At 37.6% G+C, this 16947-nt stretch overlaps 1 protein-coding gene across 1 annotated transcript; it reads left to right on the forward strand.

Annotated features, from left to right (window-relative positions):
- Nucleotides 1–31: 31 nt before the first annotated feature.
- erp44 (endoplasmic reticulum protein 44) lies at nt 32–16766 on the forward strand. The gene is made up of 11 exons (XM_065245516.2): nt 32–185; nt 6942–7014; nt 7178–7217; nt 7870–7985; nt 8935–9119; nt 9224–9339; nt 11449–11623; nt 12074–12185; nt 14894–15035; nt 15698–15800; nt 16405–16766. Exons 1-11 carry the CDS (start codon nt 33–35, stop codon nt 16507–16509), a joined length of 1320 nt encoding a protein of 439 aa, XP_065101588.1. The 5' UTR covers nt 32; the 3' UTR covers nt 16510–16766.
- Nucleotides 16767–16947: the final 181 nt, after the last annotated feature.

Consider the following 16947-nt stretch of genomic DNA (forward strand, 5'->3'; position numbering starts at 1 on the left):
CCCGGAATTTCAGTTCCCGTAGTCCTGGCCGTATGTGCTGCCTGTTTTCCTGCAGCAGACGAGAAGGAGGTGGTGTCGAGACTGGAAAGATTCAACAACATCGTAACCTCAACCAACACCACTATACAATGAAATTATCATCAGTCATACCCGCTTCTGAACTACATTACTTCACCCTTCTACTGGTATGTGGCTAAGTAATCGCGCGGATTTTCATAAACATACTTCATTCAGGTGTACTTGTGCTAGCTAGTTAAACGTTAGCAATTGGTAGGTTATCCAGACTTGGATGTCTTGCTCCTGATTACATTATTATCTAACGAGTCATTGTAAAAGGGTTTCCAGATTTGGACCACCTTAACTGTATTAGTTCTAAGGGTCTATTGTGGCTTATGATAAATATAAGTTGTCTACAAATCAGAAAGTACTGGACATCTGGCTAATGTAGCTAACCAGCTACTACAGTAACCGGACTTACTCATCAAATAGCTGCAAGTACGGGACGTTTTGAGAGTTTATGGTCAGCTATTTTCCTTTTATAGGTAAGCACAAAGAGAAACACGTTACGGTTGACCAAGTTTAGCGTCATTAAGCGCGTTTGTTAGCAAACTAAGGGCCCTGGATCACAAAACCTGTATTTTGGGCAGTTTTATATCAAGTGTTTAATGAGCTAATACAGGTTTATTTTATAGTGATGCTTATGATTAATTGAAACCAAGAGATGCCCCCACGTCACTCGCAGACCATATTAAGTGCATGAGAGGCTTGCATGTGGTTTAATTATTAAATTTAACTTGTTGATATCGAGTCAATGCATGTGTCCATTTCCCATTCATAGCTAAAAAGTTTTCTGACGTGAGTCTGTTAAAAAATGAACTGGGCACTTTAAGCACTACGTATAATACGATATAACACTGTCAACACTGATCTTTAGAGCCATAGAGTAAAAGGGCTATATTTTGGGATATGTTTCATGCCCCTCTAGTGACTCCGCAATGAAGAAGCCGGTTGGTAAACTTCTCTGTTGTGGCCGAATTCTATTGGTTGTCAACCCGGAAGCGGCCTCTGCTGTTTCGCTTATCACAGCATGAGGTGAAAGTCACAGCACCAGTACGTCTTCGGCCAATGTGGTTTTGACAAGCTCTAGCCTCGATAATATTTTAATGATTAATGCAATGCTAAACCCGATGGTTCCTAATCTAGCATGGCAAGTAAAGTCCCCATGTTTATTTTTTATTTTTAATATATGTTGTCCTTATGTTATCATAAACTAGTGTAGTGCCAAAAATAAAAAAAAATTCCCATTTATAGAAGATATAAGCATTCAGAAGTTACAGTCTCTTACACCAACTCGGGGTTTTTTATGACATAATTTCAGCTTTGCTAGGTCCCAATTTGCTGACTTACACTATGCACTAAAAGTATGTACTTTTTTGGTTATAGATGGCTATATATTTTTATGGCATAGCAAAAGAGCATGCAAGTATTGTGGTATAATCATTCTATTTTTGAATACTATTTGTAGGAGTGTAGTGATAATTTGCGATACACACTAATAAAACCTGTCTAATATCAATTCTGGATCGCAAAGACCATCATGCACAACTCTTTTATGCACTATGGGTCTTTGATCAGTAGGTCCTTATCAGTTTAAAATCACTGTGAGTTTGAGTCATTTATAACATGCATTTGAAAAAGCAACACTCGTCAAGCATGATCATTATACATATTCTTTATAATCATAAAGATAGGTTTGAAGAACAGCATACTAATATGCAAATACATTTCCTGGAGCTGCCTGTGTAATGGTACTTCTTCAGCAGCGCATATTGAGTTTCTGCACAAGAGCGCCCTCTGAGTTTTGAATGTAGCTGCATTTCACCATCATTTATTGAGGAGCATAGCAAGCAGAATCTCGCAATGTATCATTACGCCCTTACTATTTAGGATGAATTGTATGCAAATTAAGATACAGGGCTTTTTTAGATTCCAGGGTGTATAGTGAACTAACCGCAACTGGCTATTTTAAAAGCAGGAGGAATCACTAAATTTGCCCCGCCCTTACTTCCTGTTTCAGTTGTAATGACATCAGTGCATCGAACAAGCAATTTGGAAGGAATTTGGTTTCCTCCCTTTGAACGTAATGCATATTACAACAAGGGATAGATATTTAAATTATTAACTTTTTATAATCACTTAACAACACAGGTTGACTTAAAATGTGCTTTGAGATGTTTTGCGTCTTGCTATACACATGGAGCATCGTGGTGTTCGACTTTTTTGTCTCGGGGTAATAAATTGTAGATCACTGTTGTAGGACTTGAACCAACAGAGGTTACCAGGCCAGATCTTTAACAAAGGTCACACATGGACAGCTGCATACAAAAGAAAAGGAAGTGAACTGGTAAAAATGTACTTTAGTTGTAGAACCAGCTGTCTTAACCTCAGAAAGTCCCAATATACATTGATTATGCTTTTAAGAAAAACATTTTGTGATGTTAACTATCATTGTGAATTGGAAATCTGTGGATCTAGATTTGTTTAATGAAGCCATGCCTCGTGTTGGTTGGTGGTCTAGCTGTTATATTTTACTTTGTGATTTGAATGTTTGAGATCATGTGGAGTCGTGTGTTTGTTGTAACAGTTGGATACTTGAGTTCTCTGTGAGATTAGACGATGATTTGATTTCAGGCAGCATTGTTTAGCAGCTGTCAATTTTATTGTAAAGGATCACAAATGACTCAGTGTGTTTTGGATATTACTTTAGACAAGTTTGAGGTTTTAATTGGTATTATTATTATACATTAAAGGATAGTTCACCCAAAATGAAAATTCTGTCATCATTTATGCATCCTTGTGTCATTCTGAAGTTGCCCATATTACTTCTGGATGATTTGGATGAGATGACTTCAGTAGCTATAAAGCTTCAAAAAGGACCATGAAAGCATTTTAAACTTATGCACTATATTCCAACTCTTCTGAAGCCATAAATAAACTTTGTTAGGAAAGTGATAGTCCTGTATGTGTTAGTGTGTGTGTTTCACTGTTTACAACTTCCAGTTCTGTTACATACTGTCAACGTTGTCACTGTACCTTGCTGGTATCATGATTGACACTGGCTAATTTGGACAACAGGAAGTCATGGTTTTCAGCTATGTAACACTTTTTACAGAATATATTATATTATTGTATGGCCTGTAACATCTTGGGATCCATGACAATGAGTACCAAATAATTAAAATATAACCATTTGAAAAAGCAAAAAAAAAAATGTCTCTGGACGCCAAACGTACCTGCAGTTATATAGACGGTTTCATTAGGAAACCAAAGCATTTGCGTCCAAAGACAAGGAAAGATGTCGATCATGGAGGTTTGGCAGCCGATCTGTAGTTAACATATATGTTACTAGGGCTGTAACGATGAATCGTGCAAATGCGCGTTTTCTCAATTAATGAATTTTAATGAATTACGGTGAAATCCCGGCACATCCCAAAGCCAGGGGACGCTCTCGTGCAGAAACTCCCTTTTTGCCACAGAAGAAGTATCCTATCCAACGCTATTCCAGAAAATGTCTACAGGAATATTTATATCGCTGTTCTTCAGATTATTTCAGGTATTTTCATGATAATAAAGAATATTTTGAAGGATTTTGTTTAATGAGTGTTCCTTTTTAAATTCACGTTATAAACGACTCCGACTCATAATGATTTTAGATTGATAAAGACTTCCTACTTACCAAATGCCGTAGTACATGCACAAGCTGTGCATGAAACACAGAGTCGTAGCCTTGCGATTCAGAATCGATTTCAGACTTTTTAATGGGACACACGATTCATCGTTACAGCCCTATATGTTACACATTTTACACAGTAAAATTAGCTCAGTGTAGTAGATTTTGATACACTTTGGCTATGATTTGAACTAAGGTAATCTACTTGTTTATTTTGCTTGTTATCAGAAATATACATTCTAAGAAAGGATGTGTTCATTTTAACACATTGTTTTGTGCTATCCTGTTTAACACATTTTGTGTTATTTTAACACATTTGTTGTGGAAGTTTATCGGAAGTTACTTCTGTTCCACAAAAGCCGTTTGTTTATGTTGTTACTGCTGAAACCATCTATGATCACCTATGTAGCAATTTTACTCAACATGTCGGTAACTGTACTGTAACTGTTTTGTACATATGGCATCAACAAACACTGTACAGGCAGGGACTTATCAAATACTTATCAAATACAGCCATGTCCCATTACATAAGTGCACATACATTCACCTGATTATTCATACCATCAGCCACAATGATCATGCCATCACATGACTAAAGGATAAAGTTCAAGTTTGTGAACTGTTAAAAATGAACTTTGTGAACTTCTCAACAGTCGGTTTCCACAAGTTTTTTGCTTTTGAAAAATGTCATTGAATTTTAGTATAGCCTCCATGTACTTTCCTATTACAGGCTTTTGGAGTAATTAGAAGTTGGAAAATTAGTTCTGTTGAATAAAGGTCATCTCAGGTGAACTAGACTGATGCTTGATAAAAAGGCATAGAGAAGATTAAAGTCTGTCTAGCGGGAAAGCAACAAGAATGGGTCTTGTATCACAATGACAGATAATTAAATATAGGCTATACTACCAAAGCTGTTGCTGGCAAATTGTCTACATTTTCCGGAATAGCATAGAGCTGGTAACAAATTTGCATGTTGTTTGTCTAGTAAGAGTCATAAAACAGTGTGAACTGATAAATGGTCAGAGATACTGGTAATTGAATAAATATTATAATAATAATACGAATGGAAAGATTAATCTTTTAAATAATCCAAGTTTGTATGGATGATCCTTCTAAAACAGCATGGTACTAAGGGTAGAGATAGAGCACCACATGCTGAATGAGTATTAAAAATGAAACAGCACTTATCTAGAACATGTTTGCAGGGTTTCAATCTTAAAGCCTTATTTTGTATATATTTATTACACGGCTCGTTGGAATGCTTGATTCTGATTGGCCAGTTGTGACATTTGCAGCTTTGTTATTCCCAGATAACATATGCTCAAAACTAATAATACAATGTTACCCGAATGCTGCAAATCATTTTGACGGGTACAGTTTAATATTAAATAAAAATTAAATGTAAATGTCTTTAAATAATATATATGACATTATATTTACAAATGATTAAACCAAATAGTGTGTTCGTGACATTTGAACATCTTATTTTAAAATCGAAAGTAAACTGGTTTTCCTTGCGGAAGGTCTGCATTATTAAAAATGATTTCAAATCAATATTTAATGTTCCTTACCTCCTTTTAAGGGTAAATCGCCTTGTAATAAGCAGGATAATGTACAGGCAGCCGGTTGTTATCACGAAATAAACCAGTTCAGTGTAATACAAAACATGTTGACGTTGGGTCCTGATCACACTGTCATGGCTTATTTCTGCTATAACAATCGGCTGCCTATACATGACCTGTTACATAGCCTATGTTGTAATATTCTTAAACCACCTTCATGTCATGTGTTTCTAGAACAGCTTAGTTTCCTCGACTCTATACTTTGGACCAGATAGTCAACATATCTTTTTGATATGCATCGTAGGTTAGGAGAACCAAACAGACTAGCATTAGTGTACGTGTTGAAATGTTTTGCATTTGTTTCCTTGTCCTGTGGAAAACTGTGTGTGCTCTTGCTGTGTCTTTGTTTGCTGTGGTCTGTTTCATGGAGCTGTTATTTGCTTTTCATAGGGAGGATACAAACATACACTGTAGGGCTCGCAAAATCGTTAGCCCGACGTCCCGGGGCTATTGTGCTTTGCAGTCGGCTACCAAAATGCATCCCCGCCCTGCCGTCGGGCCAGCTTGACTTATAGGGAGGAGTATATTTAAATGTTTTGCATTCTCTTACAGATTTTTTGGGGGTAATAATGGTGCATGTAATTCAGGCCTTAGGTATTTAAATCAGGTTTAAATGTCCGCTTGCATTTACTTAGTTTCGCGCAAAGTCGCAAGCAAGCAGTACTGAATTCTCATTGACGATCTGGATCTGTTGCGCAAATTTCGTCCTTTCAGTCATTACTATCCTCACGAAAAAAATGAAATCTCACTCAGCAAGCTTAAAAGTGATGTAGATTGCATGTGCAGAGAAGAGAATTGCAAAAAAGGCCACAGTATGTGACTCTGTGCAGAACTCGCTCTTAAAGCGACAGTAGCCACTATTTTTGTGATCGGAAACATTATCCAATGTGTAACTGGAAAACATTGTATGATCCAAACTGTAAGTTTTGTGACCAATTGAACCATTATTAAATGGTGAGTTTATCCAGTGTGGATATGAGCAGGAACAGTTGGCTTGCATGGAAATCCAGATTTTTTTGTTTGTTAAAAAAATCAACAGTATCAAAAATTACAACAAGAATAGCAGAGCAAACATTGTGGTCAAGTTGCCCTTTAGGCTTTGTATTGGCAAAATTTGGCCCATGGTGAAAACTAATTGAGGAACATTGCTATGCCCTTAACATCGAGTGGCATTATTATCTGAAGTTTATAGAAATTTCAGTTCAGTTAGAAGCAAATATTTGTATTAATGATTGTAATTTGATTATTTATGTGTGTTATTTGTGTTTTGATAGATGTTTTGTCTCAATATTCTACATTAAAATAATGTCTTTTATTAAGGCTACTTGCATTCATTTTGGGCTACCAAAAAACTGAAGAGCGCCTTAGAAATTTTGCGAGCCCTGTACACAAACCGTTTTAGGCAACATTGATCAATTTACACCTCAATAAAAATTCACTTTGTTTATTTTAGAGTTTAATTATAGATTAAACGTATAATTGTTCAATGATAATCTACCAATGCCTCTTTTACTGTTATGACTCGGATGATCATATAAACATAAGGCTGCAGATCAGTTTTATGAAGAAATCACATCTGTTGTTGGCAGGTAACAAGTCTGTATACTCCAGGACGAGGAGAGATAACCAGTCTGGATTCTGGAAACATCGATGACATCCTTAGTGAGTAGTTGACATGTTTACTTTCGTGTTTGAATGAGGCTTTGACTCCATCAGACCTGTGCACCTGTGTCATATATGTGGGTGTGCGTTTCTGAGTTGTCTAACGGTGCTTTGTCATTGTAGTAATTCTGCTTAAAATAAAACCACATGGTTTTCTCCACAGACAATGCAGGGGTGGCTCTAGTCAACTTCTATGCAGACTGGTGAGTGGCTGTCTGTCTTCTGACGCCTCCAGATGTGTAATATTCAGAAAGGGAGATAAGAGTTGTTTCCATTTTTATTTAATTTGATTCAATTAGTGTGTTAGCGTTAGATGCATTAAGATATTTGCACACTCTTTTTTTTTGGATGTGTCCAGTAGGTTGTCTACGTCATATTTAAAGGGAAATTTGTTACAATTACTTTAACGTTATGGCTAGTAACTACTAATATGATTTCAGTATACAAGAAAATTGATACAAGAGATATGAAACTACCACAGCTGTTTTGCAGAAGACAAAACAGTGGTCACTGAATCATTTTTGCATCACTAATCTAACACTCCAGACAGGGATTAGTTTAAGCCAGGACTAGGCCTTAGTTTACTTATGAAATATAAATAGTTTTAACAAACACGCCTTACTTAAAACAACACTTGTGCGCATTTTGAGGCAAAACAAAGGGCATTGATGTATTTTAGTTTGGACAGCTCTTACATTTGTTTTAGTCTAGGACTAGTCTAATCCCTGTCCGGAAGACCGTCCCATAATTCAATTAAATAATAATTATCCTTTCAACCTAGTAAGAAATAGTAAAGCAGCACAACTAGTACTTTAACTGATCTGTGCTCATTTTAGATATGTTTATTTTCTGCAGGTGTCGATTCAGTCAAATGCTTCACCCTATATTCGAGGAGGCATCAAATATAGTAAGGGAGGAATATCCAGAAGCTACACAGGTGGTGTTCGCGCGGGTGGATTGCGACCAACATTGTGAGTTTATAGACACACGCCTAGGCACACACATCGCTTTAGCCTTTGAGATAAAGCAAATTAAAGAGAATTATTGATGTCTTGTAAAGTGTTTGATGGTTTAATGACAAAACTGCATCTTCTGTGAAGTGAAGTCAGCTCAAAGATACCCCACAGCGTGGGTGTGTGTGAGAGAGAGACACGGCTCATGACTGATTCCAGCCCATCGGCTTTAGAGTATTTACCCCCCACATTAGTTGACTTTCATGTCTCGGCCCCTCCCTCTTTCCTTCTTATGGTCCCTCGATCTCTCCTTTGCTTTCTTTCATTTAGTTCTTTCATTTCGTCTCTCTTTATCTTTTTGTGCTCGGAATTATAAGCTCTGTCAATCTGTTTCTTTAAAAGTCTAACCTTAACCTCTGACCTTTAGCTATAATTTGTCCTAAACATAATTTTAAACACTGAAAGTGATTTTGTTGTTTTCCTAAGCTGAGTATGCTTGGTGTTCTCCTCTTTCTTATGTGAATTAAGCAGATTTTCTGGTTTACATACTTAAAATGGCCATAACACAAATCTCAATTTTTTTTGTGAATTAAAAAAAAACAAAAAACAAACAGGAAGTAGTGTGATAAGAGAAGTCATGGCACTTCATTCGACATTTATGCATTTGGCAAACACTTTTAAGTGACTTACCTATACACTATCAATATGTGTGTTCCCTGGGAATTGAACCCATGACCTTTGCTGTGCAAATGCAATGCACTTGCAGTTGAGCCACAGAGACACCCATTGTGTGTGTGTGTTTGTTGCATTTATATTTATTTCAGTTTTTATCATTCCATTTTTATCAGTATGTGTGGATCAAACCTATGACTTTTGCATTGGTACCACTAACAAAACACCTTAGTCTATTGTAATACATCTGTATTTTTGTATAGACTCATATTTCTTTAATGTTTTTTTCTGATAGCTGATATAGCCCAGCGGTACAGGATAAGTAAATACCCCACCCTGAAGCTGTTCAGAAATGGCATGATGATGAAGCGAGAGTACAGGGGTCAGAGGTCAGTGACCGCTATTGCTGATTTCATCCGCCAACAGAAAGTGGATCCAGTCAAAGAGGTTCAGAGTCTGGAGGAGATCAGCACTATAGATGTGAGTATTTTATAATCACAGAGAACTATAGAGTCTGGATTACCAATCATTCTTGATAGGAGTTCATTGTCTTGTTATCTTAATGTTCTCTCTCTCTCTTTCAGAGGAGTAAACGCACCATCATTGGTTACTTTGAGCAAAAGGACTCAGACAACTATCATATTTATGAGAAAGTGGCCAACATCCTAAGAGATGACTGTGTTTTTATGGCAGCTTTTGGGTAAGAGAGAGAATTCAGACACATTTGATGAATAAATAACCAGTTTGTATTTACTCACCCTCAGTTTTGAGGAATGTTCATACAGTTGTTTGCCATACAACAACAGTTTATAGTTGGCAAGTATGTCAAGCTCAAAAAAGCAAAAATAAAAACCTTAAACTTAAAGGGATAATTTGGCCAAAAATGATATTAAACCCATGATTTACTCACCCCCAAGCTGTCCGAGTTGCATGTGTCCATCGTTTTTCAGACAAACACATTTTCGGATATTTTAGAAAATGTTTTAGATCTTTCAGTTGATTAAATGTAATGTTACGGGGTCCACGACCTTCAAGTCCAAAAAAAGTCCGTCCATCCTTCACAAATTAAATCCAAACGGCTCCAGGATGATAAACAAAGGTTTTCTGAGGGTAATCCGCGCGGTGTTGTTGTAGAAATATCCATATTTAAAACTTTATTAACGTAAATAAATACCTTCCGGTAGCGCTGCCATCTTAGTCGCGTCCGCATTCAGGATGAGAGCTTACGCAGCCTACGGAGGCTACTCAGCTGCTGCTCTGTGCCCCCGCCCTCCGAATTTGTCATCCGTCACTAAGAAAAGTGCGTACACTACGCTAATACTCTCTTATTATTATGGACTATGGACATATGCAACTCGGACAGCTTGGGGGTGAGTAAATCATGGGTTTAATATCATTTTTGGCCGAACTATCCCTTTAAAAGTCATTCCTATAAAATGTTTGTTATCTTTAGAGTATTCTGAAGCTCTAGAACAGTGGTCTCCAACATGGTTTTAATGGTTCCTCAATTTATTAACTTATTTATTTATTAAATATTTAAAACAATAAAAGTTTTGAGAAGACTATATCAAAAAAGTGGCCCTCCAGATTGTTTTATCCATTGTGATAGCCCTTGCTCACAAGTTTAGAGACCCCTGCACTAGAATTTGATCCACATTTAAAAATGTGACCCTGCCTGTGAAAACCCAACTAGGTGTTCTTTGTAATTACAGTTTTCTACATAAAATTATCCTACATGATGTTAAGAACATTCTGGGAATATATAACCTTGATATCTTTAATAGTGACTAAGTAAGGTCACGTCAAAGATTGAAATTGAAGTAAAATCAATGAGTGAAATCAAACTTGATGCTGCTAATATCATAATTGCATTATGAGACTTTTCAGCCTGGATTTCACAGACAGGGTCACATATGGTCTTTGATGTTTAACAGCATCAGTTTTTATGTGTCATAATCAAACCACAACCATTCAAATATGTGAAATGGAGAATATCGAAAACAAAAAAGTGATTTTAAGTGAAAAAAATGTAATTTCTGGCTAAACATTTTCTTTAAATAAACATTTAAGGGATAGTTCACCCATGTCATCATTTACTCATCCTAATGTTGTTTAAAACCACACAGTTGATGGTACCCATTGACTTCCATAGTAGGAAAACCAAGTATTATGGAAGTCAGAGGGTACCATCAACTGTGTGTTTACCATTTTTGATCAAAATATGTAAAAAAATTGATCACCAATAAGTGTTTTTTCCTTAAAGTTCCCGTTCTTTCTGGGTTTTTGAAGCTTTGATTGTGTTTACAGTGCACAATATAACATGTGTTCATGTTTTGTGTGTAAAAAAACATGGTATTTTTCACACAATTTACTTATCTGAATTGGGCTGTTTTCACTGTCCTAAAAACAGGCTGATGTCTTCCTTGTTGTATGAAGACCCTCCTTCAGAAATACGTATCGAGTTCTGATTGTGTAGTTTGTTTAGTGTGTTGTGATTCGACAGCAGCTTAGCTTAGCAGAGCCGCTTGAGCTTAGCTGGCGACTGACGTAGTCCTGTGGGCGGAGTTTAGTCAAAAAACTGTTCTACTGATGTCATTAAAGCAGGAAGTAGAGGGCTGTAGTCCAAACCAGCCATTCGCTGTAGGCTTTGTTCGCTGAGCTTTATCATTTTACAGATATTATTTATGCTATTGTAGCAACATTACACACTAACTAAAGTTTGAAAAATTGAATCAGGAAGAACGTGACCTTTAATAAACTCACTGACACAATTTCTAAATCTCTGTCCTCTCTTCTTTTCTTTTTTTAGGGAGGTCTCTAAAGCAGAGAGGTTCAGTGGTGATAATATTATTTATAAGCCATTAGGAGAAAACACTCCTGACATGGTCTTCATGGGCTCACTCACGAACTTTGACCTTAGTTATGCCTGGGCGCAGGACAAGTGTGTGCCCTTAGTCCGAGAAATCACTTTTGAAAATGGAGAGGTATCATTTTCCTATTCCCATACATCTTTGTATAAGTCTTCTGCATGTTGTCTAACGTGTTTGTTTTGTGTCTTATGTATGCATATTGATTTGTGTACATCTAACAGTTCAGTCGAACATCACATTCCTCATTTGCATAAGAAAAGTCCCCTCCCCCTCAGTGTACTTTTCCCACACTCGAGCACATCCGAGTGTGTGCGATTCAAGTGTGTTTGTGTTTTAAAGTAGTCCACATGCCATGTCCTTTAGTGGGTGTGGGTTTTTTCTTTTGATTTACTCGACCACATGTTTTCAATTGTTTTGAACTTCTCAAAGCTTCTGCGCCTGTTGCCAAGCGACTGCACAGATCTGCACCGCTGTCCCGCCCCTGCTCAGCTGCGCCATGCATACTCTCCTGCATGCTTTAAATCTCAGAAATGAACATCGTTTTTTTTTTGTGTGTGTGTGAAGGAACTGACGGAAGAAGGCATCCCATTCCTGATCCTCTTCCATCTAAAGGACGACACAGAGAGCCTGGAGAAGTTCCAGCAAGAAGTGGCCCGCCAGCTGATCAGCGAGAAAGGTACGCACGGAGAGGTCATCGATGCTGCGTGGTCACCATTTCGTAGCACAACAGAAAAAGGGTTTGAAACACAGCCAGTAAGCTGCGAACCCTAGTTGCATGCAATGAGACTTTAAACTAACAGCTTATTTTGGCCAAAAACCTCCCACTTAAACAGGAAGAGACCGTCTGACTTGTATGTTGTTTAATTATGAGTTAAATTGATTATACCTCCAGAGATGGGTATCTAACAAAATGAACATCTATCGATACTAAAAACTTGATAACCTAAAAAGACCTTTTTTCTTAAAAGTAATCACTTTTAACCTGATACCTTTTATTTGGTTTCCAGGTTGAGTGATTTAAAGGTCACCTAATATGGCAATTTTTTAAGATATAATATTAGTCTCAGGTCTCCCAAGAATGTGCCTGTGATGTTTCATGTCCAAATATCCTATACATCATTTGTTATGTTGAAAAGGCACATTTTGGGTCTGCAGGAAAAAGTGCTGTTTTTTATGCAAATGAGCTCCCCATTTACTATTATCTATGCAAAAAACATACACCGTTTTTAATAAGACAATCATCTTACTTTTCTGTTCATAATGTTGGTAATGAATAATGTAAAGAAGATTTAAAATAGAAATTAGGAACTAACTGTGGTCTTTGGTTGGTTGTGGGTTGGGCCTGGGCAAAGTGATGTCAGTGGTTTGCTTGTCCCATGATACTGTTTTAACAGGTATTAAAAAAAAAAAAGAGTGGGCAGATTTTTATCATTACAGGGTGGTTGTGTACACACACAGGCAACACACAATTGACCTATGGCTAAACCACGCCCCCAAACGCGATGAGCCAATCACAGTGCGCATAGCTAACCCAATGCACTCGGACATTCTCTGCTTTTACATCCATTGAATGCATTGCAGTTAGTCAGTTTTCATTCATTTTTATGTGTTTTTTTTTTTGGTCATTTTAAGTTTAAAATGGTCAAACAGTGTGCATATGGGGTACTAGGTATCCCGAGAGGCTGGGTGACGTTGTGTATTTTTTAACCTTTCCCAAGCCTCATCTCAACCAAGATAAATGTCTCCTCTCGATTAAAAAAAAATCCAGATAATTTACTCACTACCATGTCATCCAAAATGTTGATGTCTTTCTTTGTTCAGTCGAGAAGAATTTATGTGTTTTTTTTTTTGTTTTGTTTTTTGAGGAAAACATTCCAGGATTTTTCTCATTTTAATGGACTTTAATAGAACCCAACACTTAATACTTAACTCAACACTTAACAGTTTTTTTTAACGGAGTTTCAAAGGACTCTAAACGATCCCAAACGAGGCATAAGGGTCTTATCTAGCAAAATGATTGTCATTTTTGAAAAGAAAAAAAAGCACTTTTAAACCACAACTTCTCGTCTATCTCTGGTCCTGAAAAGGGCCAGCGCGACCTTACGCAATACATCATCACGTCACAGGTCACAGAGGATGAACGCAAAACGACGCCCCAGTGTTTACAAGTGTGGAGAAAGAGGACCGTTCCGACGTTGTTGTATGTCAACTGATACTAATTAATGTCTTTGTGTCAGTTTATTTTTTAAAATGGTCTGCAAATGTGCTTTTCATATATGTAACGTGTAACTTTTTCTACGTCACTGCGCATTTACTGGCACTTTTCAGGACCGGAGATAGACAAGAAGTTGTGGTTTAAAAGTGCTTTTTTTCCTTGTCAAAAATGAATTTCGCTAGATAAGACCCTTATCCCTCGTTTGGGATTGTTTAGAGTCCTTTGAAACTCTGTTGAAAAAAAACTGTTAAGTCTTGAGTTAAGTATTAAATGTTGGGCTCTATTAAAGTCCATTCAAATGAGAAAAATCCTGGAATGTTTTCCTCAAAAAACATAATTTCTTCTCGACTGAACAAAGAAAGACATCAACATTTTGGATGACATGGCGGTGAGTAAATTATCTGGATTTTTTTAAGAAAATTGACTAATCCTTTAAGTTATCAGTAACGTAGACCACAACACCAACTAAACGTAGATAAATTAAACAAGGATGTCTACATCTGTTCTCAGCTAAGTAAACAACGTATTTGAACGTTATCTTTAACATCTCTAATGTAACGTTAGCCTGACATTAGAAAACGTTAGCTTCTAGCTGCATTGTACATTATGTCACTTAGCTTCATTAACGTAAATAACCGAGATAGCAAATGTTATTTGTAAACGCAATGTTGTGCTGAATAAATACTGTAGCACCAAACTAAAAGGAGAGGTACTCTTGGTAAAGATGGTAAAAAGGCTTGTTTTGGAAACGTATGCAACTTCGACCAGTACATATTTAATTTGATTATGATGGCAACGAGATGTGGTTTATTACGTTTACACTGTGACCTGTAAATTTTATCTTTCTTTTCATCGACCTTCTCAACAATAAAATTATTAATATAACCCTCCAATGCATAGTTAAGGCCCTTTTGGTGACTTCGAGATGATATATAGTCTTTCTGTCTCAAAAAATCATTAGTTGCCTCCTGTGAAATGTCTCCTACTGTGACAGCTGCCCGTCACCGAATGTTGATTGTTTGTCCAAGTGAGTGGAGGGGGCGTGGCTTAGCCATAGGTCAATTGCGTTAAACAACATTTAAAAGTGAATTTCTCATAGTAGGTTTAAAAACAGACCTATATTCCCCATATATATCTAAGTTAACTTGGGATGTCTTTCTTTTTTTTAGGTTCTATAAATTTCCTTCACGCCGACTGTGATAAATTTCGGCACCCTCTGCTACACATACAGAAGACACCTGCTGACTGCCCTGTAATTGCCATAGATAGTTTCCGCCACATGTACGTCTTCCCAGAATTCAACGATCTCGCGTAAGTATCGCACTCGTCAGCACCTGCTTTCTCTGTGTTTAACGCTGAGATATTTCAGTCTCCTTCCCTGCAGGTTATCTCTTGTTCCAGACACCTACCAATTAAACGACGATTCTAGACTCGGCCCAAGAGCAATAAACACACAGCCACAAAGATGTGCGTGACTGAGAGCAGGCTTCAGGGGTCATTTTTTTAACCAGTTCAGCCAATTAATTTAGCAATACTTGACTTGATAGCTGTAATGTTTGCGTAGAAGCATTTTTAATAGTTTATAACCATGTTATTACTACTTTACGACAATATAGTAGTTATTTATAACACCGGAGGCTGTGTATGGCAGAATGCAATATAATTCAGTGCATGCCTTATTTCATTACCCAATTTGAGCACTCTACATATCCCATTATCCAATCACGGCGTTATCAGCCTGCTTCCCTTCAGTCTTTGATGTAGCTGATTGGCCAGGGGGTTTCACGTATCAATGGCGTCTCTGGCAGTACACATGATGCTATTATCCTGTTAAAATACTATGCTTTTGGAGACTGTCGGCTCTCTAGAGGCTCTTATCTGATCAGTGACGCTGTTTGCATGGTCCTGTTTGTTGTTTAGATTTTTTTTGTCCTTCGTATGACTGTTTTACGATGTTTTGTGTATATGTGCAGGGTTCCAGGAAAGCTGAGGCAGTTTGTATTGGACCTGCATTCAGGAAAGTTGCACAGAGAGTTTCATCACGGCCCAGATCCCACAGACAGCACTCCAGGACAGGTCAGACATGTGTGATTGGTGGTGATGCACCAAAATTTTGATAAAAAAGCAGCTTGACATGTACATAATGTGATAATAAACTCTTTTACATTGAGTATTTTTGAACACAGATTTATCAGTCGAGAACCTGCATAACCAAAAAAAATGTTCCACGATTATAAACTGACCCTTGTTAGTATTATTGCTTGTAATGGAGTTTTTACAGCTCATCATTATGCCATATTAAGGGGTTTGCATTCATTTTCTGTTTTGCTTGTGCATATCAAGATGACATTTCGCTCGAAATCAGCGTTGTCCACTCTGCACTGATTTAAGTGGCCCATTGTGCCAAGCACTTTACCCGGGTTGGGAGTTCAGCACACTTTCCCAAACCAAATCGCTGAAAAGAATGTGTTAATCGAAAGTAATTAATGCAGGCATATATTAATTAAGCCCATGTCTGGATAAAATGCATGTGCTGACATTTGAATGAGCGTGTCGCAGAATGAACCTCGTGGCCTTGATGCTTGCCAGCTACGGACTTGATTCCTGTCGTTGTGCATATATATGGTGGGGTGGATCTTGATCTCCACATTTAAAATTCATGACTCTGTGCATCCAACAGGAGGAGAACGGAGAGGTGGCCAGCAATCCTCCAGAAAGTTCGTTTCAGAAATTAGCCCCCAGTGAGACACGCTACACCATCCTCAGGGACCGGGACGAGCTGTGACATCACATCCGCATCACGACCCAACCCAGAACCCAGCAGTCATGCAATGCCTACACAGCACTGCCGCTGCCTGCACAACCTCTATTTTCATAATTTTTATTTTAGATATAAAGTGAGAAGGTGAACCTCTGAGCTTTTTTGGGGGTGGGAAATGAAGAGGAGCGTTTTTACTTTTGTTTATGGAGCTTGTAAATATGTTTGTGCTCTGTGGGTCAGTCTTGTCTAAATTAAAAAACATTCTTTTTTTTGTCCCTACATTTTGTCTACCCAAGTTCCCCCCTTTTTTGTAGGAAGATATTGGTACAATGGTGGCCCTCTTTTGTTGGGAGCGTGCATTCAGTTGACTATGGATCTTAAGTGCGGGCATTCATGGAAAATCGGGGTCTATAAAGAACAAGTCTGCAGTCAACCTGTAGGGTTTTACTTCAGTCCTCCACC

This window comes from Paramisgurnus dabryanus, chromosome 13 (assembly GCF_030506205.2).
Source record: "Paramisgurnus dabryanus chromosome 13, PD_genome_1.1, whole genome shotgun sequence".
Lineage (NCBI taxonomy): Eukaryota > Metazoa > Chordata > Actinopteri > Cypriniformes > Cobitidae > Paramisgurnus > Paramisgurnus dabryanus.

Bases quoted from the DNA above. Each gene is read 5' to 3' on its own strand.
- erp44 (XM_065245516.2), top strand. From the start codon at position 33: ATGTGCTGCCTGTTTTCCTGCAGCAGACGAGAAGGAGGTGGTGTCGAG. The intron at 7,015-7,177 runs GTGAGTAGTTGA...TTTTCTCCACAG, and splicing joins AAACATCGATGACATCCTTA to ACAATGCAGGGGTGGCTCTA. The intron at 15,801-16,404 runs GTCAGACATGTG...TGCATCCAACAG, and splicing joins CAGACAGCACTCCAGGACAG to GAGGAGAACGGAGAGGTGGC.